The sequence below is a fragment of the Nicotiana tomentosiformis genome, chromosome 7, assembly GCF_000390325.3.
Source record: "Nicotiana tomentosiformis chromosome 7, ASM39032v3, whole genome shotgun sequence".
Lineage (NCBI taxonomy): Eukaryota > Viridiplantae > Streptophyta > Magnoliopsida > Solanales > Solanaceae > Nicotiana > Nicotiana tomentosiformis.
The window spans coordinates 112506330-112534318 of NC_090818.1; the positions used below are offsets into that span (position 1 = coordinate 112506330).

At 37.6% G+C, this 27989-nt stretch overlaps 3 protein-coding genes across 4 annotated transcripts; 2 read left to right on the plus strand and 1 right to left on the minus strand.

Annotated features, from left to right (window-relative positions):
* The first annotated feature begins 752 nt into the window (after positions 1-752).
* LOC104112083 (CRM-domain containing factor CFM9, mitochondrial-like) lies at positions 753-3897 on the plus strand. 2 transcript variants are annotated; one of them, XR_689902.4, is made up of 4 exons: positions 753-969; positions 1087-1765; positions 2265-3413; positions 3489-3897. XR_689902.4 is itself a non-coding variant. In XM_009621912.4 (3 exons), exons 1-3 carry the CDS (start codon positions 932-934, stop codon positions 3285-3287), a joined length of 1740 nt encoding a protein of 579 aa, XP_009620207.1. In that variant the 5' UTR covers positions 753-931; the 3' UTR covers positions 3288-3897. The 2 variants fall into 2 exon arrangements, 1 of the variants encoding a protein (XP_009620207.1); XM_009621912.4 differs by having other exon boundaries at positions 2265-3897.
* A 9123-nt stretch (positions 3898-13020) lies between these two features.
* LOC138896221 (uncharacterized) lies at positions 13021-13608 on the minus strand. Its single transcript, XM_070181007.1, has one exon. It carries the CDS (start codon positions 13606-13608, stop codon positions 13021-13023), a length of 588 nt encoding a protein of 195 aa, XP_070037108.1.
* A 7286-nt stretch (positions 13609-20894) lies between these two features.
* LOC104112084 (UNC93-like protein 3) lies at positions 20895-27150 on the plus strand. The gene is made up of 10 exons (XM_009621914.4): positions 20895-21301; positions 21438-21601; positions 24633-24696; positions 24770-24883; positions 24980-25024; positions 25108-25358; positions 25444-25534; positions 26158-26270; positions 26357-26480; positions 26813-27150. Exons 1-10 carry the CDS (start codon positions 21143-21145, stop codon positions 26996-26998), a joined length of 1311 nt encoding a protein of 436 aa, XP_009620209.1. The 5' UTR covers positions 20895-21142; the 3' UTR covers positions 26999-27150.
* Positions 27151-27989: the final 839 nt, after the last annotated feature.

The window sequence follows — 27989 nt, forward strand, 5'->3', positions numbered from 1 at the left end:
TCCAAATTAGCCCATGAATGGTGATGGGTCATATGGAACTTAGTTCAAGAGGGAGATTGTTGGGTGTGTCTGGACAAAGTCCGACATAGAAAGTAGAAAGGAAAAAAAAAACTACTAATAAGGAAGGAGTTGAATACTCTTAATGATGTGAGACTTTTTTAGGAAAACCGTGAAACCTTAGACGAAATTGAACAATATCACATTATTTTAAGAGTATTTTTGTGCTGTTTTAGTCCAATATGTTGGTTTTTCTTAGATTGGTGCAGAGCTAATTGGCTATGCAAATATGAAATGTTTTAGTTATTATTGTCATTATATAAAAATGAAACTACTTTTTATATCTCACTTTAATACTTATAACTAATGACAAATAATTTAAAAAATTAGTAAAATATCCTTACAAGTGAAATAGTACGATTAGAATTGTAAGATATCACAATGTATAATAAAACAATATAGCTTTATTTACATTGGGCCCAAGCTTTAACTAGTTATAATAATAGGAGAGGCAAAATAAAGAGAGGATGAAGTGTCATCACAAAAATAATCTTAATTTAAAAAAATAAAATAAAATACTTAGCAAAATTTAAGGATAGGATGACAAGTGTCATTACCAAAAAATTTTAATTTTAAAAAAGTAAAATAAATAAATAAAATATTTAGCAAAATTAATAAATAAAAAAAAGGATAGGATAAGTAAGACAATATAATTAGTGTAAAGAAAAATTAAGTACATAACAAAAGTGGACAGGTTTGGTCTGAGGGGAAAGCCTCAACTTAGGTTAAAGGACTGAGAACTTTTGTAACCCAGTTATATTCATTTCTCCTTCTTCCCCGAAATTAATCCCATCGTCCCCTTTGCCGCTGACTCCCTTTCCCCACAAAAAATGAAAGTAGAAGCTCAGTGACCGATTTCTACATTATCGCCATCATGTTCGTTTCCAGATACATTCAACGGCGCTCCTTGCAGTATATTTCCTCTCTCTTTTTTTTCTAATTTTGTCAGTTAAGTTTAGATCAATTTAATTTTATACAATTTTAATTATCAAAGAGATTTATTATTATTATTTTTTTTTTTTACTATAGGAATGCGATTCTGCGGAGATACGATATGGTGAATATGATTTCAAGCGGTGAAAATACGAGGGTAAAAAATGTGGAAGTTCCTATATTTACTGCAACGAGTAATGTGTGGAATTGCAGTGGTGGAGTGCGGTGGATGTCGGGGAAGAGCATGAGGAGCAGAGTAGCAATGAGAATGCAGAATGAGTCAAGCAAAACCCTAAGGGAGATACGGAGGTCAAAGAAGTTGAAATTGAAGCTAATGACTGATGAAGAACGGTTAATTTATAATCTCCGAAGAGCAAAGAAAAAAGTTGCTTTGCTACTTCAGAAGCTGAAGAAATATGAGCTACCAGAGTTGCCATCTCCACGGCATGATCCTGAGCTTCTGACTCCTGAGCAACTGCAAGCGTATAAGAAGATTGGTTTCAGGAATAAAAATTATGTTCCTGTTGGTGTTCGTGGAGTCTTCGGAGGAGTTGTTCAAAATATGCATCTCCACTGGAAGTTCCATGAGACTGTGCAAGTTTGTTGTGATAACTTCCCTAAGGAAAAAATAAAAGAGATGGCCTCAATGCTGGCTCGACTAAGTGGTGGTATTGTGCTTAACATACACAATGTAAAAACCATTATTATGTTTCGCGGCAGAAACTACCGCCAGCCAAAGAATTTAATACCTATCAACACACTTACAAAAAGGAAGGTGAGCTACAAATCTCTTTTTCTTTGCCTTGTCCCTTTTATGTAATCCACTGCTTATGTAAATAAAGCCTAGTAGTAACTTTAGAAGTTGATGAATTGTTATATGTTTCTGTTAACCCCTTAATTTTGTATTTGCTTGAGGGAACCTAGCTTCTGTCTGTGTTTCATACACCTATGTGATGTAAAACTCCCTGGGTGCTATGAGTCTTTCACATGTACTCCTGGTCCCTTTGTTTTATTCAGTTCAACTGAAGTTCTATTCTCTTGAATGTGAGCCCATTCTTCAAGTTACAATGGGTATACAGCATGTCTCATCTGTTGAACCATCGATATTTTGGAATTTGTGTTGAACATAGGGACTAAAATTCTGAACTCTTTTAATTCCTATTGTATGTAATGAACTAGCTTTTCTGTAACTTGCTTAACAAAGCTGGAAATTTGAACATGTTCTGGTGATGAGTACACATCTTCTGTTTGACAAAGTTATCTCTTCCATGTAGGCATTATTTAAAGCCCGATTCGAACAAGCACTAGAATCACAGAAATTAAACATAAAGAAAATAGAACAAGAGCTCCGGAGGAAGGGGATAAATCCTGATGATCCAGCAGCCAGGGCCAGTATCCAGCGAGTAGCATCCACATTCTTCAATGCCATTGATAAGAAAGAAGGAAGCCCATATGTCTTTCAGGAGGATATTGGTACTAAGTTGGGTCTCAGCAGTAGTATAGACCAAACACATTCAACAGCTGAAGACAGTGACCAGGAAGAACTTGACCGTTTTATTGCTCAGATAGAACAGGCAGCTGATGACGAATGGGCAGCTGAGGAAGAAGCAGAGAAAGACGAAGTAGGGAAGATGAGATATTGGAACAAAGAAGATATAGGTAGTCGATTCAGAAGATCTGGAATGATGGGAAGTGATGAATCAGATGATGAGTCAGGAGGGAGGAATAGTGGCTGGAATAAGACATACGGAAGGAAGATAGCTGATGACGATGGACATGATGATGTATCTGAAGATGACAATGAATTGGACAACAATGATGACCGACGTGGTAGAAGCAATTACGCTGATTCCGGCATGTACAAGGCTCCTGACAGGCATCCTAAGTATGAAACGGAGAAATGGCAGAGAGGTAAGAGCAATAGACCTATAAGTGAGGGAGGTTCAAGCAGAAATTTTGATCCTTATTTAAAGGGAAAGATTGGTACAGAAGGTTCTGGTTCAGACATGTTAAGTGACTTTGAGGAAGCCATGTGGAATTCAGATGATGAGGGAGGGCAGCACTCAATGCTACCAAGTGAGTATAGAAGTAGTAGTGACGAGGGGGAGGATTATGATAAGGTAGCAACATTGGGATCAAGTGCAGAGGATGCACCTGGTTCGAGGGCATCAAGAGGGGTAACTAATAGCTTTAGGACAAGTAGTCAAGAGCAAATGAAGAAAAATGAGGGTACTTCCGAGAGCAAGACAAAGGTGAAAAGCTCAAAGGACTTGGATGAAACTTGGGACAGCGACTGACCGGGCCATTGGGGTGCCAACTTTGACGTAGAAATAGTGCTCACTGGATACAGTGGAATAGAGGCCAGTGCTATTTATGGTACTTGAATAAAGAACTCTGATTTGTGCAAGAAATCAGGAAGAAAGGTATGGATTAGTATCGCGTTTAGTGGTTACTTGAAGTAAATGCTTTCAAGTTGAATGCACTTTTCATATGGGCAGGGAATCGAGCTAAACTGTTTCTTCTTGTCTGCTTGCATCTACATGTCTGAATTTGGGTGAAACGCTATCAACGCACAGAGACACTGCCAGTGCACCTGTATTTCTTCTCCTGGATTCTCTGTATCCATATCGTTTAAGTACACAAATAGTTCATATTCCCTTCTCATCATGTTTGTCGAAGCGTGTTGCTGAAGAGTAGTACATTGAAGAATCTGGGGTGGTGACTTTTGTATAATATCAGTGAACCAAATTACTCTTTTGATGGTATAATGAGATGGACTCTTGACTGGACAATAATGCTGTACACCATTTTTCATTTTTTTTTGTTACTGTTTATTTGAGCACTATGTCTTTCTCCTGATAATGAGCGTAACAGGTCCAAATCCATAATTGACTTGATTATTAGTTATCAGGTTGTTGCGGTCTCATTTTACTATGACCTGTTTAGTGGCTCGCATAATGTACCAAAAGCAGAATGGGTATTCCTCGTCTTAGGGGAGGAAATAGTAATGGGGGAAATGTATGATCTGAACTCTGTTATCGTGGTTTTGTGTTGGTGAATTCCTCGAAGTTAGAATTGTTGGTTTTCTTCTGATGCTTTCGCAGCTTAAATTATTGATGGTTTATCTAGGTTTTCACTGTTCATATTGGTTTATCTTGGTCCAATAAAACAGTTGACAAGCATAAAGCAATCTATACCTTACCATACATAGGACTTGTACCAAAAAGCACAGGTGTGTGATCACTAAAGTCAATGAAGATTGAGGAAGGTAGTGTTGAATAATTATGCCATTCTGAAGAAATCTTCAGAAGAAAAGAAAAAAGTTTCAGAATGAAGAGTTGAGTTGAGATTTTGTTAGAACAAGCGCATAAGGAAGACTCAATACCTTTATGGGACAACCTTTGCTGTGTAAAGATTCGTTAAGGAACATATACTGATATTATTTGTGTGTTGATAAAGGTATTTAGAGAGCTAAAGAGAAGATGTCTACCATCCGAACATCTTGGAAAGTTAGAAGATATAATCAATTTGATAAAAGGATCAAGTCAATGACCTAGTGATCAATGAATTTGGTGAAACTATGAGAGACCAAAGATCAAGTTCAGGTTGCAGACCAGCAGGTAAGATCAAGTTCAGACCAGCAGGTAAGATCAAGTTCAGGTTGCAGACCACAAATATCAACAAAAGGAACAGAGTCACTGACGAATTGGCTGCCCATCTCTAACGAATTTACTCTTTGTCAGATGTCCCAGCAAAGAAAGCAAAGAAACTGATTACTGTTCTGTAGAGATTCAATTCGCATTATACGCACAGCACAAAACAAAGGAACACAAAATGATCATTGACACATATATACTACTAATATAGATCATCAGAAACCGGTATATCCATCTAATACAATGCAAGTTGTAGTATTCTATTTAGTAAAAACAAAATGCTCACTAACCTAGCTGTTTATCCGTAAAACGGTACAGTTGAATTTATACGTGGTTTCTAGATAAGTGAATTAATTTGATCCTGAAATAAATAAATAATTGAAGAATTATGCAACACTTAGCCTTAAGATATGGACGAAACAACAGAAGCAACAATTTCGGGAATAAGGTTTCCGGGCACAAAAATAAAAAGAATCAAGAAATCAGAAGCTAAGATTGGATTGAGTTTTGTATAAAATATAGTATAAGTTTGCCAGAATAGTCGTGCCCTTTACAATGGCACCCAAGCTCACTATTTATAGCTATGAAGAAGGTCCTATGGTCGTGCCCTTCTTTAATGTCAATTATGAGGAGCATTGATGAAAATGTAATAGTGAACATAAATGCCAAATTTCTTATAACAGGTAACTGCTCTTAATGCCATGAATATTCCATGTTTAATACTACCGGGAGAGGAGCATTTATCACATCTTTATTGAGCATTATTCTTCCCGGTGACAAACGAAACAGTTGTCTTCAGTCATCCCCGTCTTGGGTTCCATGTGTCCCTTTCTCGGACGGCCACGTGCCACAACATATTTTACCCAATACAGATAGTCCCCATGCTTTCCGGTGACATAACTTTGTGTTACCGGAAAGTTGGTAGAAACACTCTTTTGACGGGAATTACTATAATTCCCTCTGAAAGCTTCTGACGGTTGATTAGATGCATATCTCTCTGTATTTGATGCCCCGAACACGTGTCTTCCCATGATTCAACACATCTTTTGCCGATTATCGAGGTAATCCTCGCCATGAATTTAGCCGCCAAAACTTTTACTTATACGTATCAACTTCCACCCTTATATTTCATAACCGTTCGAACTTCCTTCATCTAACTTGCATATTGTTTCTTCATCTTTTTTTTCTTCTAATTCTCTTCAAACGGAAAACCCTTTCTTTCCTACAATGGCTTCTTTTTCGAAACGTACCGGTTCCTCAAAAAGCAAAAACAGAGCCGAGGACCTTGCTCCCCCAACAGTGGGCTCGATCATCCCTAGAAGTCTTATTACCACAAAAGACTTCGAAGAGAAATTTCCTACTGCTAATTCTCGTACATGGGCCGTTAACAGGTATCCTTCTTCAATACGTCCTTCCAGCATTCCTGTTGTGAAGGAATACTATTGCTGCCATGACTTAAAAATTATCTCTCCTGATCTATCAGAACGAGCCACCCTTCCTAAGGAAGGTTTTACATATGTTTACATGTATCCCTTTACTTTGGGTGCGTTTTCTTTGAGCGGAGAGCTTGACTTCGTGATTGCGGAGTTTTGCCTCCGTTATCAGGTGTGTTTGGCACAAGTAAGTCCTTCTGTGTGGAGGACGGTTGCTTGCCTTCGACGTTTGTGCTAGGAAACTAGAGAGGAGCTATCCTTAGCTCACACGATAAATCTTTATTCTCCCAAAATCTTCCGCGGGGGAATGATAAACCTCTACAAGCGTGGCCACCATGCTTTATTGTCTAGCATGGATGATGACAACGACCGTGGGTGGATGGAATGGTTCGTTGCAATTGCCACCGATGACATCATTCCGGCAACGACTTTATCTTTTCTGGCCGCTTGGGACCACACTCGTAAGCTCTTTTTTAGTATTTCCTTTTACTAAAATAATTTTAATGGTCGTATTGATCCTCCATCCTTTGTTTGTTTCAACAACTCGTTAGGTCCCACCAGTGATTGAAGATTTGGACCGGTGGGTACAAAATATCTTGGACGTTACAACGCTTGAGACTCACTTGTGGAAAAAACTGGCCCTAAATAGGGGTGGAAGGCCAAGAATCATGGTAATTCAAACTTATCTTGTTTCAATTTTTCATGTAAAGAACTTGATTAATCTCTTCTAACATGTCTATGAAATTAGGTCTACCCGCGGGCTTTGTTACTGTTCCCGAGGAGGATGTCTTGGCTGACCGTGCTGATACGGCGAGGCTACTTCATGAGGCACTTACTCGAACAAGTGGTTCCGGGCCTGCTTAGAGAGTAAATGCTTCTCTTCGGAGTCCCCGACTGGAAGACAAACAACTAAAGAGAAGACGCTCCTTTGCAGCCGGGGAAAATAATAAAAGGGCGAGGACCGATGCCCCCGGGTCTTCTCCGGTAGCGATAGTGACTGGCCCTCATTCCGGGCCAGTCATAGACACCGTGATAATCGACGATGATGAAGAAGCTAGTGATGAGGGAGCTTCTCTACATAGAAGACGATGACCCTCATCATCTCAACAAGATGCTCAACCTGTCGAGAGAGTTACACCAACCGAGGATGATGCCTCAACACTTTGGAGAGAATTTGATTTAGTAGATAATGTCAACTCCTGTTTATGGGCCCCAATTGTTGTGTCCGGTACTTCGGAGTTGAGTTCCAGACCATTTCCATCTTTGGTTGGTGAGCATCCAACAACTAACACTGCACTTGACGCAGTTCCTTCTCACTTTTTAACTCCATTAGCTTCATCTCCATCTTTACCAACACCAGAAACTGCTACATCACCTCCGCCGACCGCGTCTGACCACGAAGAAGATGTTTCTCTTCCACAGTCTCCAGTTCATGGGAATTTGGGGCAAAATTATGCTGCCCCTTATGAAGATCCACAAAGGAGGAGGAACGTTACTCTTTCGGTCTCTACCGGATGCAACTTGCTATTCCAGCCGGTGGAGCTTGCTAATTATCTGAAGCCTTTGGCTTTAGAGAAAGACTAGGAAAAGATTCAAGCACTCTTAGGAGAGTGTTTGTTGAACAATGCTATGCATAATGCCGCAGCGGTACATGCCTTTCTTCCTTTAGCATTTCTTCCACTTTTAGATGTGAACATCTCCTGAATTTTACCCTTATTACTTTTGTAGGCCAACTTTCTTATTTTCGAGGGCCTTCAAAGGTTGATACGTGAAAAAGAAGAGATTATCTCCGCACGAGATCAACTTTTGGTAGAGCAAAAGCAATATATCGCTCGCATTTCGGAACTGGAAGCCAAAGCCGCTGAGACTGTTGTATTGGAAGATCGTTTGCGGCAGAGTGAACAAGAAGTAGTAACCCTACGCCAATAGATTGGCCCTCTGAGGGTTAGATTTGACGAAGCCAGGGCCAAATAGGTTGAAGTTCATAATGTTGTTCTTGCCGCAACCGAACGTCACTGCCTCCGCTAAAAGAGTGATTAACTTAAAGGCAACCTTGAACTCCAAAATTAAAGATCTTGTTGCAGCGGGAGCGAGACACGGCCAGCTGGAAGAGAAGTACAGAAAAACTATCGAGCATAATAGGCTCTTTAGTTCAACTTTCTGCGACCTTGATGTCAACCTCAAATATGCTAGGTCCTCTCGGGAAAACCTTTCTGCCAAGGTAACTCAACTCAAAGAAGAACTTAAGCGCCGAGCGACTTCCCTCGTTGTTGAAAAAACTTATGCCATATACAGCACGAGGAGAAAAACCTTGGAAAAGGCCAAAACTGGTGTCATTGATTGATGCCAAAATTGCTAAGGCCCGCGAGCTTGAGTTAGCTGCTAAAAGTGGACTCCCATCAAGGTCTGATGCACCTGGTCCTTCTGGTTCCGGTTCCGAATTTTCGGGAACTGAAGAAGAATCGGAGGATGATGATGTCGAAGGCCAAACCGGTGAAAATGTTGAGCCATCGGTGGATCCATCTACTTCTTCCAGGGGCGCGTGCACTTCTCTTCCTCCTGGTTCCGGAGACAATGCAGTTTAGCTTTTCTTTTCTTTTTCCAGTTCTCATATCTATGCCATTTTGTCATGTTTTTGTAAATAAAAACATCTTTTGCTCAAGTATTGTTTGAGTCTTCTCGTTGTTAGAATATTCCTGCAAGCTTTTAATCTTTGCATTTTCTTTAAGAATTTTGCGCAGACTTTTTTGCGTCATATTATGTGAAACTTTTGGGTGTATTCTCCCCGAAAGAATTTTTGGCTCCGGGTATCAGCCCTTTTCCGCGAGGGGTTTGATAAGTATTTGTGCAAGTTTACTTTTTGCGTCCTTTTCATATGTGAATTCGGGTGTATTTTTCTCCGATGGCATTTTCGATTCCGGGTATAAATTCTTCTGGAACCAACCCTTTAACGTGAGGGTTTATATAAGAGAGAACCCTCTTATGTTTACGGTTCTTTTGAGGAGGACGCCTTTTATTCATTATAACACTAACATTTGAAGTACTTTTTTAGCTTTCAAAAGACAAAGTTAATTCATCGTTCAGACAAGAAACCAGATAAAAACAAAAAGATTTCATTTTATTCCCTCTATATTCAAAAAATACTTAAGCATTTGCTATGCTGAAAAGAAATTGCCATTATATGTGGCTAACTTGTATAACTTGTTTCTAGGCGGCTGTTCGCATAGTCCCCGGTCCCGATGGCGTAATTATATTTCCGATTTTTTGTTCCAGGTCGACGTGGCAGTCATAGTTGCCGTATCCTCATATCATTCCCTCAGTGTTCGAATGCGAAGAATGCGAATTGGAACACTGGAATTTGTGCTCGTGAATGATCAAATAACATTTGCTCAATAACAAGCTTAACTTCCCGGTGGGAATTTGCTATAGAGCAAAAGATTATCTAACCATCCTCGAGTGGATCTCTGCTTGTGTGTCTTGCTATTAAAAGTCTTATTGATGATGTCTTCATAGTATGCTTTATGTTGTTGCCTCGTTAAAAACCTTGTCAGAAAAACCCAATTGGGATAAAAACTGAACGAAGGGAAAAAGAGTGAAGCACATACTTTCCGATCGGATAATGTTCATCAAGAATAATATCTTTTGAGGTATTCCATGTTCCAATTGCTGGGCAACCTTTCTCCATTTTGGTTTTCCAACTCATATGAATCTTTTTCGGAGATAGCTGAGACCCGGTAGGGGCCTTCCCACGTTGGACCTAACTTTACCGCTTTGAGCTTCAGGGTATTGTGAGTTACTTTCCTTAGGACAAAGTCACATACTTTGAAATAACGGAGGTTGGCTCTTCGATTATAATACTGCTCCATTCTTTTCTTATGAGCTACCATTCTTACATATGCCAATTCCCTGCATTCATCGAGTAGTTCCAAGTTGACAAACATTGCTTCGTTGTTCGATTCTTCTTCTGCCTTGAAGTATCTCAAGGTCGGTTCCCTTACTTCCACCGGGATTAAAGCTTTTGCACCGTACGTGAGGGAAATTGGGGTTTCACTTTTGCTTGACTTGGTCGTAGTTCAGAATGCCCATAAAACTCCGATTAATTCCTTGGGCAAATTTGCTTTAGCCGCTTCCAACCTTTTCTTGAGGTTCTGAATAATCACTTTGTTCGTCGACTCCGTTTGACCATTTGCGCTCGGATGATAAGGAGAAGATATGATCCTCTTTATTTTCAAATCTTGGAGGAACTTTGTAACTTTTGCACCGATAAATTGTGGCCCATTGTCGCATGCTATCTCTTTTGGTATTCCGAACTTGCAAATTATATTTTTCCACAAGAAATCCACCACTTCGTGATATCTGATTTTTTGATAAGAAATCTTACCTTTTCGGGAGCCGGCGGTAATGGTCCGACGATGTCCATTCCCCATTTCATGAACGGCCACGGAGATAGGACCAAATGTAAGAGTTCTGCCGGTTGATGCATTAGTGGCGCGTAGCGTTGACACTTATCACATTTTCACACGAAGTCCTTGGCGTCTTGTTCCATGCAGGGCCAGTAATATCCTGCCCTTACCAACTTTAACACCAAGGAATTTGCGCCCGAGTGGTTGCCGCATATCCCTTCATGAACCTCTCTCATGACATAGTTGGCTTCGGACGCTCCTAAGTACCGGGTAAACGGGCCTTGAAAAGATTTTCTATACAATTGGTCACCCTTGAAGCTATATCATGTTGCTTTGGCCCGAAGCGCCCAGGACATTTTCGGATCTTCAGGTAGCTTTTCGTGTTCGAGATAATAGATAATTTCATTCCTCCATTCCCACACCAGACTAGTTGAATTTACCTCGTAATAACCATATGTATCCAGGACTGAGTTCATCAGTTGTACTAACGACCCGGACTCTGATCCCTTTGTTTCTGTTGATGATCCTAGGTTTGCCAATGCATTTGCTTCTGCATTTTCTTCCCTTGGGATATGAGTAATTGACCACTCTCAGAATCGTGCCAGCAGAGCTTGAACCTTTACCATGTATTGTTGCATGCGCTCCTCTTTGGTCTCGAAGATCCCGTAGACCTGATTTACCACCAGTTGTGAGTCGCATTTGATTTCGATGACCTCGGAGTCAAGTCCCCGGGCCTACTCGAGTCCTGCAATCAAAGGTTCATACTCTGCTTCATTATTAGTTAAGTGGACCATCATGATGGATTTCCTCAGGTTTTCCCCGAAGGCATGATTAAGACTATACCAAGCCCAAACTCTTTTACGTTAGAAGATCCGTCCGTAAATAAGGTCCAAACCCCTGATGTCGATTCCGATATTATCATTGCTTACTTGGTAGCCTGAGGCAATAATCCCGAACTGAAATCGACCACAAAGTCAGCCAAGACTTATGACTTAATCGCAGTCCTCAGCTTGTATTCTATGTCGAACTCACTCATTTTGACGACCCATTTGGCCAATCTACCCGAGACCCCGAGATTATGGAGGATGTTTCGCAAAGGGAAAGTAGACACCACGGCTATTGGGTTGGTATTGGAAATAGCGCCTGAGCTTTCGAGCAGTGACTACGAGAGCTAAGGCCAGTTTTTCCAAATGTGGGTAATGAGTTTCTGCTCCCGTGAAAATTTTACTAACATAATAAATAGGAGATTGCGTACCTTCGTCTTCTCGAACTAAAATCACACTTACCACAACTTCTGAAACTGCAAGGTAAACCAACAACGTTTCCCATTCTTTTTGTTTTGAAAGCAATGGAGGGCTTGGAAAGTACTTCTTTAAATCCCTTAAAGCCTGCTGGCATTCTGGGGTCCATTCGAAATTATTTTTCTTCTTGAGTAGTGCGAAGAAACAATGACTCTTTTCAGACGAACGGGAAATGAATCTGCTCAAAGGTTTCAATCTCCCTGTAAGCCTTTGGACTTCCTTCATGCTTGTAAGTTGGTCTGGGATATCCTCTATGGCCTTGATCTTATCGGGGTTTACTTCGATCCCCCTTTGTGATACCAGAAATCCCAAAAACTTACCTGAGCTGACCCCGAACGCGCATTTCTCGGGACTAAGCTTCATGTTATGCTTCCTTAGGATGTCGAAAGTCTCTTGCAGATATTTAATATGATCACCTGCATTTGAAGACTTGACGAGCATATCGTCTATATAAACTTCCATAGTTTTTACTATTTGATTTTCAAACATCTTGTTCACGAGCCGTTGATAAGTGGATCCGACGTTTTTCAACCCAAAGGGCATCACATTGTAACAATATATACTGAAATTTATTATAAACGAAGTTTTTTCCTGATCTTCCGGGTTCATCTTAATTTGGTTGTACCCGGAATAAGCATCGAGGAAATGCATTAACTTGTGCCCGGCCATGGTTTTAATCATTTGATCGATGTTTGGCAGAGGGAACGAGTCTTTCGGGCACACCTTATTAAGATATTTATAATCTACGCACATGCGAAACTTATTATTCATTTTAGGAACTACTACTACATTAGCTAACCCATCTAGATATCTTACCTCTCGGATTGAACCGATATTAAGTAAATGGGTTACCTCTTCTTTGACGAATTTATTCCTGGCTTCGGCGATCATGCGTTTCTTTTGTCTTACCGGAGGTATGTTAGGATCCAAGCTTAACTTGTGTACGGCTACCTCCGTTGGGATACCTGTCATATCCTCATGCGACCATGCAAAAACAATCGACGTTAGATTTAAGGAATTTAATGAAGTCGGACTTGAGTTCCGAGTGCAGTCCTGTCCCCATATGGAATTTCCTTTCTAAGAATTCCTCAAATAATGCCACTTGCTCCAGCTCTTCCGCTGTGGACTTCGTCGCATCGGTCTCTTCTGGAACTTGGAAATATCTCGGCACCTGATTATCTTCTGATGCCTGGCTAACTTCATCTAGTTCAGGAGTAGGTGCCAAGCCCTGTAATTGCTATGCCACATGTTCCTTTCCTTTGCTACTGGAGACCAAAATTGCATTCATCTCCCTTGCCGCCGGTTGGTCGCCCCTTATCTGCTTAATTCCTTCGGGTGTTGGAAACGTCAGCAATTGATGGTATGTTGATGGTACAACTTTCATCTTGTGCAACCATGGCCATCCCAGAATGATGTTGTATCCCATATCGCCATCTACCACTTCGAAAAGAGTTATTTTCATTACTCCTTCAGCGTTTGTGAGTAATAAAATTTCTCCCGTAGTTGTCACACTTGAAAGGTTGAATCCGGCGAGGAGCTTCGTGGCCGGAATAATGCTTCTGGTGAGTTTATCTTGCTCCAACACTCTCCATTGTATGATATTATCCGAACTCCCCGGATCCACTAGAACACGTTTAATCTTAAAATCTAGCACATTTAAAGAAATTACCAGTGCGTCGTTGTGTGGTAGCAGCAGTCCGTCTGCGTCCTGCTCTGTAAAAGTGATATCGTCTTCTCGGAGCCTTTTGCTATGCATTATTGACACTTTTGTCTTCTTTGCAGCTAAAAAGGTGATCCAGTTAATCTCGTTCCCTCCGAAGATCATGTTGATTATTTGACTGGGGAATCTTCTTATGCTTTCAAGGGTTCTGCGTTGTCTCGGTTACGCCCATAGTTGTTCTTAGATCGGTCGCTCAAGAATTCTTTGAGGTGACCATTCTTTAGTAACATTGCCACTTCTTCCAGGATATGTCGACAATTCCCTATTCAGTGGCCATTCGTACCGTAGTATTCACACCACAAATTGAGATCCCTTTTGTCAAAATCAGATCTTATCGGTCTTGGGAACCATGCTTCTTTGATATTTCTCATGGCCGATACCAATTCCACTATACTGACGTTGAAGTTGTATTATGATAATTTGGGGTAGGAAGGATCCCGTGATCCTGTCACTTCTTTATCCTGCAGTGATCGATTATTCCGACCGCGATCGATCCTTCTGTCGATCGCAAACCTGTCAGATGTACGAAATCCTCTGCTACGGCCTTCAGTTTGTTCGTAAGGCAAAAACCGGTCCCTCGAAGTTCGCATGTACGCGTCATAATCATCCTTTGATTTTTCCTTATTCTTTTTTCGTCCTTTGGTCGATGATGGAAAACCAACCTGATCATCTTTGATCCTTATTTTTGATTCGTACCGGTTGTGGACGTCCGCCCAGGTTGTTGCTTGAAACTCGAGTATGCTCTCTTTCAATTTACGAGAAGCGCCTGAACTCCTCGGATTCAATCCTTTGGTGAACACCTCAACCGCCCATTCATCTGGGACAGCCGGGAGCAACATTCTCTCTTTTTGGAATCGGGTAACGAACTCTCGTAGTAGCTCAGACTCTCCTTGTGCTATCCTGAATATGTCGGCCTTTCGGGCCTGTACTTTTCTTGCCCCGGCATGAGCCTTGATAAAAGAATCCGCAAGCATTTCGAAGGAATCCATGCGAATACCACGTCAAGGCTCCCCTCGTGATGGTTTCTCCAAATTTCTTTAGCAACACAGATTCGATTTAGTGATGAGCTAAATTATTCCCTTTTATCGCTGTTGTGTAGGTGGTAATATGCTCATGTGGGTCTGAAGTTCCATCATACTTTGGCATTTCGGATATTTTGAACCGCTTCAGGATTAACTCTGGTGTCGCACTTAGCTTGTACGATAATTGAGTATACTTCTTTGAGTCTGGTTATATCAGCATTGGTGGTACGCCCGAAATCTAGTCCATGCGGGCGTTTACTTCCCTCATGAACCGTAAAAGTTCATTCCTGAAAGAATCGTTCTCGTTGTTGAGACCAGATCCGTTCCCCCCAGCCCCATCAGAGCCAATTTCACCCCTGGGAGTGTTGTTGCCGGTCCTTCGTGTTGTTTGATTCGTGGGAATCCCAGGAGGGATCAGATCTCGTCTGTTTGCTTTATTCGAAGCTCCCGACATCGCTTGCTTCATCTCCGTCATAACTTTATCTTGTCGCGGGAGGTGGCCTAGAATGATCGTTTTGTTGCTCTTGCAAGACCCTTACCGCGTCGACGACATACTCTTCATCAGTGTCATCGGGAGTGGTCCCCCGAACATGTCGAGGATACTGCCTGTCATGCACTGGTGTAGCGTCACTTCCTTCGTTATGGGTATCACTGATTGAGGCTGATCCCCTCGAATCTCGGGGTTGTGCATGTCATTAACAGTGTTATCTGCCATTTCTTATGATTTTTTCTAAGACAAAAAACGATTAAAACAAGTTAGTAAAAAAGGCAAGGATCAATTTAATTACACGGTTATCTAGGCCCCACGGTGGGCGCCAAACTGTTTACCCATAAAACTGTACAGTTGAATTTATACGTGGTTTCTAGATAAGTGAATTAATTTGATCCTGAAATAAATAAATAATTGAAGAATTATGCAACACTTAGCCTTAAGATATGGACGGAACAACAGAAGCAACAATTCCGAGAACAATGTTTCCGGGCACAAAAACAAAAAGAATCGAGAAATCAGAAGCTAAGATTGGATTGAGTTTTGTATAAAATATAGTATAAGTTTGCCAGAATAGTTGTGCCCTTTACAATGACACCTGAGCTCACTATTTATAGCTATGAAGAAGGTCTTAGGGTCGTGCCCCTTTTTAATGTCAATTATGAGGAGTATTGATGAAGATGTAACGGTGAACATAAATGCCAAATTCCTTGTAACGGGTAACTACTCTTAATGCCATGAATATTCCCTGTTTAATGCTACCGGAAGAGAAGCATTTATCACATCTTTATTGAGTATTATTCTTTCCGGTGACAAACGAAACAGTTGTCTTCAATCATCCCCTCTTGGATTCCACGTGTCCCTTTCTCGGACGGCCACGTGCCATAACATATTTTACCCAATACACTAGCTACAATATCTATTAGTGGAGACCGGAGAGTTATCAAGAGAGTTGGAAAATAATTTGCAAAGACGTGCATCTGTAATCTTCTATAAGGGATAGAGAGAGAGAGAGAGCGTATGAAATCTGGATTTGGTAATACCAGAGAACTCTAGTTTGTACCCCAGAAATTACACTGAAATGGTAACACCGCGCAACTAGAGCATGTGATCAGGCTCTGCAAAGAAAAATATGCTTCAAGGGGCTTGCGTTGAATACCCAAAACATTAGTCTCGAGCACTTAGTCTAGTTTATAACCTAAAATCCAAGTGAAAACTATAAGATTTCATCAAATAAGTAATACAATATTTTTTTAATTAGTGTAAAGAAAAAATCTTACGAGATATAATTAATTTTCAATTTTTATTGCATTAAAAATAAATTTAAAATCTAGGGAAAACATAAGTTATTGCATATATATCAGTTACCAAAATGTTAGGAGATATAATTAATTTTTGATTTTTCTTGCATTAAAATGTAGGAGATTTGTGTTTTTTTCAAATAGCTTCCTAATAACTAACTCTTGGAGCATTGTCTTGACCAATGCCAAGTGGCTTATTATTAGGCTGAGACGTGGCTTAATTTGGATACGTGTTGAATTAATTTTTTAAAAATAAAATAAAGTAATTAAATATTATTGATAAATTTACACAATTGAAAATTAACACAATAGAATAAAATTTAAAATTAATTTTTTTAAGAGTAACAAAATATATATCTTCTATATTATATTAAAAAGAGAGTAGCAGACAAAAATATTAAACAAAATAATGCGCTAATACAAATTTATACTAACAATGTTATAATACTGAATATTGAATAATATAATACAAAATATAGAACAAAAAAGTTATTATAACTATATAAGTCTCCTTTGTAATTTAATAGATATATTATTATTGGGTATATTGTATTAACAAATGAGATGACAATTAAAATTTATTAAAGCAATACAATCTAATATGTTCAAACAATCTCGATCACAATTTAATTTAATTAATTGTTTTTAATGTTGACCGCATGACTACTAGTGTCAAGAATGATGCAATCTCGAATAGAAAATTATGTCTGAACAAATGTTGGAGAACCAAATGAATCGTTTGTTTGGTCGAAGTGTATCATAACCTTTAGTTTTATGTTAGGTGAAAGATTATACGGCATAAATATTTTCAAGAGTAAAAATCACATTGATATGTTGAAATTTGGTAATATTGACATTTCTTTCATTACCTTTTTGTGAAGTTCCTTAAAGTATTTCCGCACGCAGAGACTATTAACGGGCATATTTAGTCGTTTTTGGGATAGAATTAGATGCCACCAAAATTTTCTTTCTTTTTACACCTACTTGAATTAAATATGACTTTAAAATAAAGAACTATACAAGAAAAAGCTCTTTCTCATTATTTTATCTAATTTCTAATGATCTACTATGTTTTCACGCTTTCTTATTCTCAAATTGGGCAATTTAAGATTATTTGACTTTTAAGAATAGTTAAAGCATTTAATTGCTACGTCTAGCTACTATGGCACTTTACTGTTTTATTATGAATTAACTTGTACACACTAACCTTTTAAACAATGCAAATAATAAGGCCTTATTTTGTTCAATTTTGGAATAGATAAGGTTATCCCATGGGATTATAATCTCATCTCTTATGTGGGATGTAGCTAATGCCAAGTCTATAAGCTTTATCCAGATTTGAGTTAGTATGTACAACCAAATGTTGGATAAAAATTAATTCCAAATTTTATACTGGAATAACTACTGTAAACCTTGTAACCAAACGGCCCCTTAAAAGTTAATTAGATATAACTTTTGCAAACAAGTACTACTAACTACTCTCTCCGGTCCACTTTAAGTCATGTTTCGGCTCTTTTCACACCTATTAAGGAATTCACTTTTTAATATTAATTAATAATGAAATTAACTATATTAACCTTAATTTGCTCGTTGAAAATATAACAAATTATTCTTAGACTCTTTATTCCAAGAGCAACTTTGGAAAAAATAAGTTAATTTTTTCTTGATATCTGAAAAAATTAAATATTGCGGACCACAAAAAAAAGATCAAAAAATCACTTAAAGTGGACCAGAGGGACTAGTAAAAAGTAACTACATGTTACAACCGGTAAATACCAAGTAAGTGTAATATAATTTTATTTATATAGCCGAGTATATAAAGTACAACTTTATTAATAGTTCCAACTAGCAGTCCAAACGCCAGCCTCCGGCTTGTTGGTAAAAATAGAACGGGCTAGCCAGTTTTCGGATTGATAATTCAAAAATAGCTAGTATTTACAAATTCATTAAAAAATAACCACTATTTTGCTGCAACACGGACGGGTCTAGCATAATATACTGGAGATTGGTTCACCTGTGTATGAACTTCTAGCATATTATGCTAGAACTCCAACACGCAGAAAAATCAGCATAATATACCGGAGATTGGAGCCCATGTGTATGAACTTCCAGCATATTATGTTGGACCGATACATTATACTGGAATTCCAGTATATTATGCTGGAATATTTTCCGAATTTTGAACATTGTTTTCGTTCAAATTTATCTTTACATGAAAAGTGGCTAAATTTCGATTACTTTTGAAACTGTGGCTATTTTTCAATTACCACTTGTAAATCTGACTATTTTTGAATTTCTCCCGGCTTGTTGCCGTCGCCCCGTCTGCCGGTGGTTATTGTTTGGATTTGCCTAGAGTTGCCACCAATTTTGATAATTATGGAACAATGAGCACTTCTATTCTTTGATAGTAAAATGGTCTAAGTAGAAAAAAAATCTTTTCCAATAAAAAGCTATGTAACTCAAAGGCGGAATCAATATTTGAAGTTTATGGGTTCAGGAATATAATTTGTTTAAATTAGTGGGTTCTAAATTAATAAATTATACATATTCGATAGATTTCTTAAGACAAATTCGTGGTTTGGATAAAAACTATTATGTACAGCCGAACCCGTAAGTTGTGTTGTAGCTCAGCCCCTGATTTAACTGTATACAATTTAAGTACAATACAAATCATGAAAGTACTGTTGTAACTAAAACGTAAATAGCTATTTAAGTACTCTTTAATACAAGCAAACTTTCATTCATTTTTTAATTCAATTCTCCTTTTGCATACTGTGATCTTGTCATCGGCTTTCCCATACAGCATTAAGAGTCTAGTCTAGCACACGAAAGGGGCTATCGCACACTAGGCGCAGAGTTTTTCGCAAGCGGTATCGATATTTTAAAAAATAAATAAATGAACAAATATAACAATGATGCCATATTTAAAAAAAAAAAATTAAAATTATATCAATAAAATACAGTACAACTACAATACTATAACTCTCCTCGACGATTTTTTACTTTTTGAAATGTATGCATAAAACCTCATATAGTACTACATATTTTCTTATACAAGGCATCACACAACCACTCAAATTTAAATAAGTTTTAAGGAACTTAAAACATTTTTTTTAACAGTGTAGACGTAGTTTAGCCGATTCTTTCTTCTAAGTTAAATGGATTTTCAGATGTTAAACTTGATTTTGAAATCTTAAAAGGTGTTGTCTTCAAGAAAAAGAAAAGGAAAAAAAAGAAGTAGCAAACAGCTAATAAATGGAAGTTAGCTTTTGAAAAAACATCCATTTTGGGGTTTGAGTTTCGAACCAATTACCTCCTACTCAAAAATTTGCTGATTAACCACTGGACCAAGACGCGTATCTTGGCAAGTATTGTCATTTCAACATCTATAGAATCATAACCATTGCATTTAGTCCTAGCCTTCAGAATAGTTTTTGTGATTTCAATAGTTCAAGAGTATTTTACTTTTAGGAACAGTTAAAAGAATTAAATGCTAAGCCTAGCTATTATAAGACTTCTTTTAAGGAGGTTAACTTTTATACACCACCCTTATAAAGAATTTCTATGCCAGCAAATCATTTAAAAGCTAATTAGATGTAACTTTTCAGACTATATTGATAATGTAATTTCTTTATAATGTACATGAATATAAGTTAAATCTTGTTATTAATAGCTCCATTAGCAGTCTAAATGCCAGCCTTTGGCTTGTTGCAGTCAACTCATCTGCTGGTGGTTTGTGTTTGGATCTGGTTTTAGCAATGCCACCAATTTTGATACATAATAATTAGGGAAATAAAGAGCAATTTCATAGTTTGATGGTAAAAGATCTAAGGTAAAAAAGAGACTTTCCATTAAATAGTTGCCAAGTACAATTTCAACATCAAAACTGTATTGAATAAATGATGTTTATACTAACTCAATAAATACATAATACATGTACTCAAATACATTATTATAACTAAATTATATCTAATTAATACACTTCTTCACCTTTCTTAACCATGTAAATTAATATGATTTGATATAAACACTTATATGTGCATAAGTTTTTATCAGAAGTGCGGGTTCAAATCTCAATATTTAAGTTATCTTTCCCTAAATACTGAATCAATAAAAGAAGAGGTTAGTGCTGCAACTCTCTATTATTTGATCTAATATTGACAGGGGATGAGCCCCACTTCTATTACCGTTATTTTTACGATTTGAACCCATTGTGTCACTACAACTATTTAACCTTACACCAAAACCCTCCTTTCATCATCTTATTATTATAGTAATGTCGTAACTAGAACATAAATGACATTCTCATATTTCCCAAAAACTGTGACATACTCTACTAAATAAATATGGACGACCTATAAGATGGATATTTGTTAATAAAAGTCCAAGAATCTTCACTTGGGGTGAATCTGGAATCATTGGTCATATGCTTCTTTTGTATTCCTAAAAGTTACTACTTTAAAAATCAAAACTTTTTGTCTGTTACCTTGTAAAAAAAAAAAAGAATCTTGATTTGTCCCAAATGGGAAAAAAAAACTCAACAAACATTAATCATTATTAATGCAAAACAAGAAAATTATCACTATTTTTCTTTGTCTTTCTCTCACCCACCATGGCCGCTGAAGCTTTCTTATTGTCATATTTGAGGAGCTTAAGCTCTTTCTATATGTTCTTTTCTTCATAGTACTTTGCCGGCAAAATCTGTTACTCACTTTTCTCTCTCTTTTGACTTAAAAAAAACACTATATATACACTTGTGTGCATAAATTCATTTGTGGGTATTTGTTCAAAATTCGAAAAATTCAATCTTTATACTCTTTTTCTCAATGGCTACTGATGAGGAAGCACCCCTTGTAGTTGAAAATCCCAAAAATCAAAACCCAATTGTGAATCATGAAAGAGATGTTCATATTCTTAGCTGTGCCTTTTTATTGATTTTCTTGGCTTATGGGGCTGCTCAGAATCTTGAAAGTACTATTAATACGGTATGGTTTTTGAGATTGTTCTTTTGTTATGAATTTTCTGGGGTTATTTAGTGTGAAAATTGTGATTTAGGATGGAATTTGCATGATTTTAGAAGTTGAAGTGCGATTGAGTTTTGAGGTTTTTTTTGTGTTTCAGGAAGGAAATTTAGGGACAACTTCATTGGGGATATTGTATCTATCATTTATGTTCTGTTCAATATTTGCTTCATTGGTGGTTAGGAAGCTTGGGTCAAAGAATGCTTTGATCCTTGGGAGTACTGGCTATTGGTTGTTTGTAGCTGCCAATTTGATGCCCAATTGGTATGTTTTTTTTTTTTTTTTATGTCTATTGCATTTTGTTTTTCCAAAATAAAATGTTTAACCAGTACTGGAAAATTAGGCTATTGAGATGGCAGCAGTAGCGGAGCTAGGATTTTCACTAAGGAGAGTCAAAATTTAAAGAAGTATATACCCGAAGAAGTCAAGGAGATTCAATACATAGTATATATACATAAAGTAATAATTTTTACCTATTTAAACAGTATATTTTTTTGGCGAAGGATATGTGGCTCTGCACTCGCTGGCAGTGATTGTGTTGTGCAAATCCAATTTAACTCGTTTCATAAAGTGAGTTGTGATTGTAGTTTGGTTTTGTGTTTTTTGCAATATTTTGCGCACTTATGAATCCTTAGTGTGAGTAAAAACATGAATCTTGTACTCTATTGGACTAATTATAGAGGTCTATTAGGCTTCATATTTCTCGTCGTCCGGTTGTGCCATTAGCCATGAAGAAGTTTATTATAGTTGGCTTTTTGCTAATTTCTTGTCAGAATGATCTAGGCTTGAACAGTTGTGCTTAGAATGGTTAGAGCAAGCCATGCAATAAATTTCAAAATGGGATTTAAACAGTTAAGGAGGCATTAGTAGCCAGCTGACTTGCCAACAAGAGTTATATGCTAGCTCTCAGTTAGAAGCCAGCCAAACCTATGTTATAGTCATCCTTTTGATGTTTGTAGAATTAGTAACTGCATTATCAGGGACAACATGCCATCAATTTTTATGAACTTACCTGTGAAGGAAGGACTATCTCTTATTCAAATCAAAAGTCTCCTCCCTTAGGTTGTACCAGAAAGACAAACTGAAATCTATGAAAACATAGAGTCAGACTCTGGAAGATGGAAGAAATGCTCGAGGATTTAGCTGTGCTCATAGGTCTACTGGATGTGATAACTGAAGCCCCTAAACAGTAGCAATGACTGCTTGCTCTCTCAGGGCATGTGATGCCCAACTGTCTGCCATTGTGGATGCTTGTTTTGTGAAAGCAAGCCATAAGCAACAAATATCTCTACTTGATAGTAGTAAACTAGTAATAATGCACTATAGTGTCAAAAACCTGAATGTTCTCCTTCACCGTACTATTTTGAGGCCTATTCATATATCATTTTTGACCTCCAAATGTCTGTGCAGGATAAAAACTTTAACTACACTCGTGGAATTAGGCTGACAGAGGTAAAGGATGCCATGAAATATATGAGAATTAGAAAAGCTTGTGGTCCGGATAGTATCCCTATAGAGGTTTAGAAGTGTCTTGGAGAGGTTGGAATAGAATGCCTCACCAAGCTATTCAATGTTAAAATAAAAAGTGGTAGGATGTCCGACGAGTGGACAAATAGTACCCTGATCCCAATTTATAAGAATAAAGGATAAATTCAAAGTTTTGCAAACTATCGTGGCATTAAACACATGAGCAATACGATATAACTTAGGAAAGAGTGATAGACCGTAGACTTAGGAATACGACAAGAGTGACCGAGAACCAATTTGGATTTATGCCCTATCGCTCTATAACAGAGGCTATATTCTTGCTAAGAAAATTGATGGAAAGCTATGGCGAAAGGAAGAAAATCTGCACATGGTGTTTGTTGGATTTTGCATTTGTTACTGCTGATATTTGATTTACCAGAATAATAAGTAGTTTAGTCGAAGGAGGAGTCTTTGTTTAAATTTAAATTTAATAGGATAAGTTAGTTGAGATAGTTTAGGTTTTTGAATTTGAATATTTATTCTCCAGATTTTATGCAGATTCTGTTTTTTAAATTGGCTATTTAAAGCCCTCTTGGTTTGTAAAATTTATTAGAGACTTTTAATCCTTTTGCTGCCCATCTTTTAAAAAAACCAACAGTGGTATCAAGAGCTTCATTGGTTTTACGGGATCTGTGAGTTCTTCCAAAGAACCATTTTCAAATCATTTTTAACCAATATCAATTTTTAAACCCATTTTCAAACATGGCAAGCAGCAGTCTCTCATTGAATGCCCCACAAACTTTCACTGGCGAAAATTATCAGATTTGATCAGTGAAAATAAAATCGTATCTTGAAACATATGTTGTTATAGAAGAAAGATCTTTACAACCACTCCCCGCAAATCTTATCATTACCCAAATTAAAACTCCTTTAGAAGAAACTTCAGACAAGACAAAGTTGCTGAGATTGTTTTTTATGCGCAAAACCAAAAAGAAGAAAAAAGGAAAGAACAAGTCATATTGCAGATGGATGCAAGTTCAAAAACACTTGAAAGAATGCACAAACACAAATTGCCAAAGCAGAAATTGAGGAGGATCAACCTATTGCAGCAACAAAAGCAAGGAGGAGTGTTGGATTTTGCATTTGTTACTGCTAATATTTGATTTACCAGAATAATAAGTAGTTTAGTCGAAGGAGGAGTCTTTGTTTAAATTTAAATTTAATAGGATAAGTTAGTTGAGATAGTTTAGGTTTTTGAATTTGAATATTTATTCTCCAGATTTTCTGCAGATTCTGTTTTTAAATTGGCTATTTAAAGCCCTCTTGGTTTATAAAATTTATGAGAGACTTTTTCAATCAATACTTTTAATCCTTTTGCTGCCCCCATCTTTTAAAAAAACGAACACTGTTCATCGACCTAGAGAAAGCATATGATAGAGTACCACGAAAGGTCCTTTAGTGGGTGATGGAGAAGAAATGAATGCATATTAAATGTATAAATGCCCTAAAGGACACGTATGAAGGAGCCATCACTAGCTTGAGAACAATAGTAGTAGATACAAAAGAGTTTCCCATAACTGTTCTACACCAAGGATGAACACTGGGCCCCTACTTGTTTATCCTAGATGCTAACTTTAGTCCATTTACACAATTTTGCGGTTTTCTTGTCACTCTCCTTTTTATTCTACCCACTTTTTTTGTCGATTATGTTTTCTTTTTTTAATGCTAACAACTTATAAGGTTTTGCGTATTTTGTTCTTGAGACCTATAGTTTGTTTAAGATGTTCATGATATTCAATTATCGTCAGTTGATTAAGCTATCTTGTAGGTATACCATGGTCCCAGCTTCTTTGTACCTCGGTTTTGCTGCTTCTATAATATGGGTTGGGCAGGTATGACTTCCTTTTAGGAGTTGGATTTTGTTTTGGCTTCAGCGATAGCCTTAATCTTGTTCTTTGTGGTTAGGGTACGTATCTTACTTCCACAGCGTGCAGTCATGCAAATGATCATGTCTTAAACGAAGCTGTTATAATTGGTAAATTCAACGGTGAATTCTGGGGAATATTTGCAAGTCATCAGGTACTTTGTATGAGCTTTGCAAGTAAATTTTCTTGATATATTTTCCACTCACGTGATAGTTCCATGAACGCAACAACTTTTTCTCTTGATTTGCAGTTTGTCGGAAATCTTATCACTCTAGCTTTGATGAGAGACGGAGAAGTAAGGATCTCCTCAGATTAAGTGCTCAACTGCTCATCCTTGTTTGTTTTTCATTACGATTTGTTAGTTTTGTGTTGCTACAGGGAGGAAGCACTAGTGGCACAACGGCACTTTTCTTAGTTTTTATTGGTACCATAACTCTCGGTGCCGTTCTTATGTGCTTCTTAAGTAAGAGAACTGGTAAAGAGGAGACAGGACTACAAGACTCGTCTGCTAGTTTCTTTTCTTCTGTGGTAACTTTGTTCAAGCCTATCGTCACCCTTTTACAAGACATAAGAATGCTCTTGGTCATCCCTCTTATTGCGTATTCAGGCTTACAGCAAGCATTCGTATGGTAAAGAATACTTCTTATAGATCATTGGAGTAGAATTTGCAGCATCTTATGCTGTTCCATTATTTTAATTGACAACGTGTTTCAGGGCTGAATTCACAAAGTACATTGTTGTGCCTACAATGGGTGAGAGTGGTGTTGGTGGTGTAATGGCTGTTTATGGGTTTTTTGATGCAATTGTAAGTATGTAAATGCACTAACGAACTAATTCAATCTTTAGTTACAGGTTCACTTGAACAGGGTGTTGTTTGACTGTGTTCTTTGAGCAAACTAATTCAATTTTCTGCTGTTGTGGTGTGTTCTTTAGTCTTACGAAGCAATTAGAGCTGTAAATTTGTCCTTTTCAGATTCTCTTTAGTTGCGTCCCTAGTCTGTTGGTGAGCCTTTTATTTATAAATTTTATTCTTTTGGTTCTTTTCTGTTTTGCTTCATTTTATTTTTAAAATTGAAAATCTGCAATAGGAAACATCTTAATTGAATGCTAAGGTAGTTGTAGTAATGAAAAATATATATATATATATTGTGGTCCGAGGGAGTAATTGTAATCTCATGGGATAGAAGTGTATTGGCAGTGCGAATTGAGCACTAACCTAAGTAACCAATCATCCATAAAATTTTCATTGTAGACTGACAAATGCTGAGTTTGCAATGTTCGCTTATTACTTGAATTTTTCTTACTGTGTCTGGAACAAAATTTATTCATGTTTATGTGAAAGAGAAATTTTAAACATTAGACAAGGAAAAAAAGGACCTGATCCATTGTAATGACATATATACTATCGTTGGATGGACATTGTTTCAGTGTTCTCTAGTGGCTGGCCATTTTACCTTTGGTCTCTCATCTATCTCGATAATTGTCTCGGGTGGAGCTTTAGTTCAGGCTTCTGTATTGGCATGGATTCTACTGAGTCACAGGTTCGCTTCGTGTAATGTTCCCTTGCTACTTTTTGGAATAAGTTGATATTGGTACGTAAAATCGTATTGTTTCTCCTCTATTGTAGTGTGACTGGTGGAGTTCTAGGCATACTATATCCGCTTCTCGTTGCAGCCTTGTGGGGCATAGGTGATGGAGTCCTGAATACCCAGCTAAGCGCATTGCTCGGGATACTCTTCAAGGATGATCTGGTACTAATTTACCAACTTATTTTTATCATTTTGACATCTCTTGGTATGTAGTTCATGGAAATCTCCTTAAAATACATATAGAAACATACTGCTAGTAATGGAAGTGAATTCTTAAACATCGAACACATGTTTCAATAATGTGTTCACCCTAATTTTATTTGAGGTTTGCCCAAATAAATTGGTATAAACATCATCTTTATTCAAGATTAATGTTAATCATGTTCTGATTTTTATTTAGACGATTATTATTCCTTTATGTTGCTTAAAATTGTGGCTACTTTTTCACTGGATGATTGTTTTACATCAAATATTTAAACATTTTGTGTTAACAGGAAGGAGCATTTGCCCAGCTTAAGCTTTGGCAGAGCTTTGCAATCGCCGTAGTCTTTTTCCTCGCCCCCCACATTTCGTTGCAGACGATGCTAGTAATTATGTTCGTTTCCCTTTGCTTATCCGTGGCTGGTTTTCTTTTCTTGACTCTGAAGGTAGAAAAAGCATTCTCGTATCGAGCTGTCTAAGGCGACGCCAATGGGACATTTAGTGTTGTATCAGCTATGCTATCATCTTGTTCTGTAGTGTTGATAATCCATCTTGTAGCAATATTTGAACCTGCTTGCTGCAGTGTGTTCTATTCAACTGAGTTCTTCAGAAATCCAGTTCACATTGTCAATCTTATGTTTGCTTATATATGTTCTTTCCATGTTATTGTTTTGTTGAAGGGAACACATATTTAATAAACGATCAAGCCAAAATAGAGTTACATGAGGGAAACATCCCTGTTCTCTAAATGAGAAGCATCAAAACATAGAATAGAAGCTAAACATGATGGATAGAAATCCCAAATAACACGAGTTGCATACGATAAACTATCCGAGCAATGTTATTCTTCCCTTGTCTCAGTTGCTTAGAATAGGCAAGATAATATAATATTGTATTGGACTAAAAAGGCCCAAATTTCAGTGGAAATAGAAAATTTATATAGTCATTCAAATTAGTTTGGAGAGGCGTAGTAGTTGTTGAATTTTGAATGCTTTTGGTTCGTGACTTTCTAGTTTCTATAACTAGAGTGCAGGCAACCAAAAGTTGAAATTGTTTTTGTCAAGTCGAGCTATAACATTAAGTTGAAAGGTAGTCTTGGAGCAACGGTAAAGTTTTCTCTGTGTAACCTATAGGTCACGGGTTCGAGTCGTGGAATTAGCCGCTATGCTCGCGCATCAGGGTGGCTGCCTACATTACACCCTTTAAGATGCGGCCCTTCCCCAAATTTTGTGTGAATACGGATACTTTGTGCACCGGCTGCCTTTTGCCCTATAACATCTCTTCCCCAAATCTTGTGTGAATGCGAATACTTTGTGTACCGGTTGCCTTTGCCCTATAACATCTATTCTGTAAATATTTCTCCATTTCAAACTATGATAGCCTAAGGAACTTAACACATGGAAAAAAAATAATATTATATTATATTGGACTAAAAAGGCCCGAATTTCAGTGGATATAGAAAATTTATAT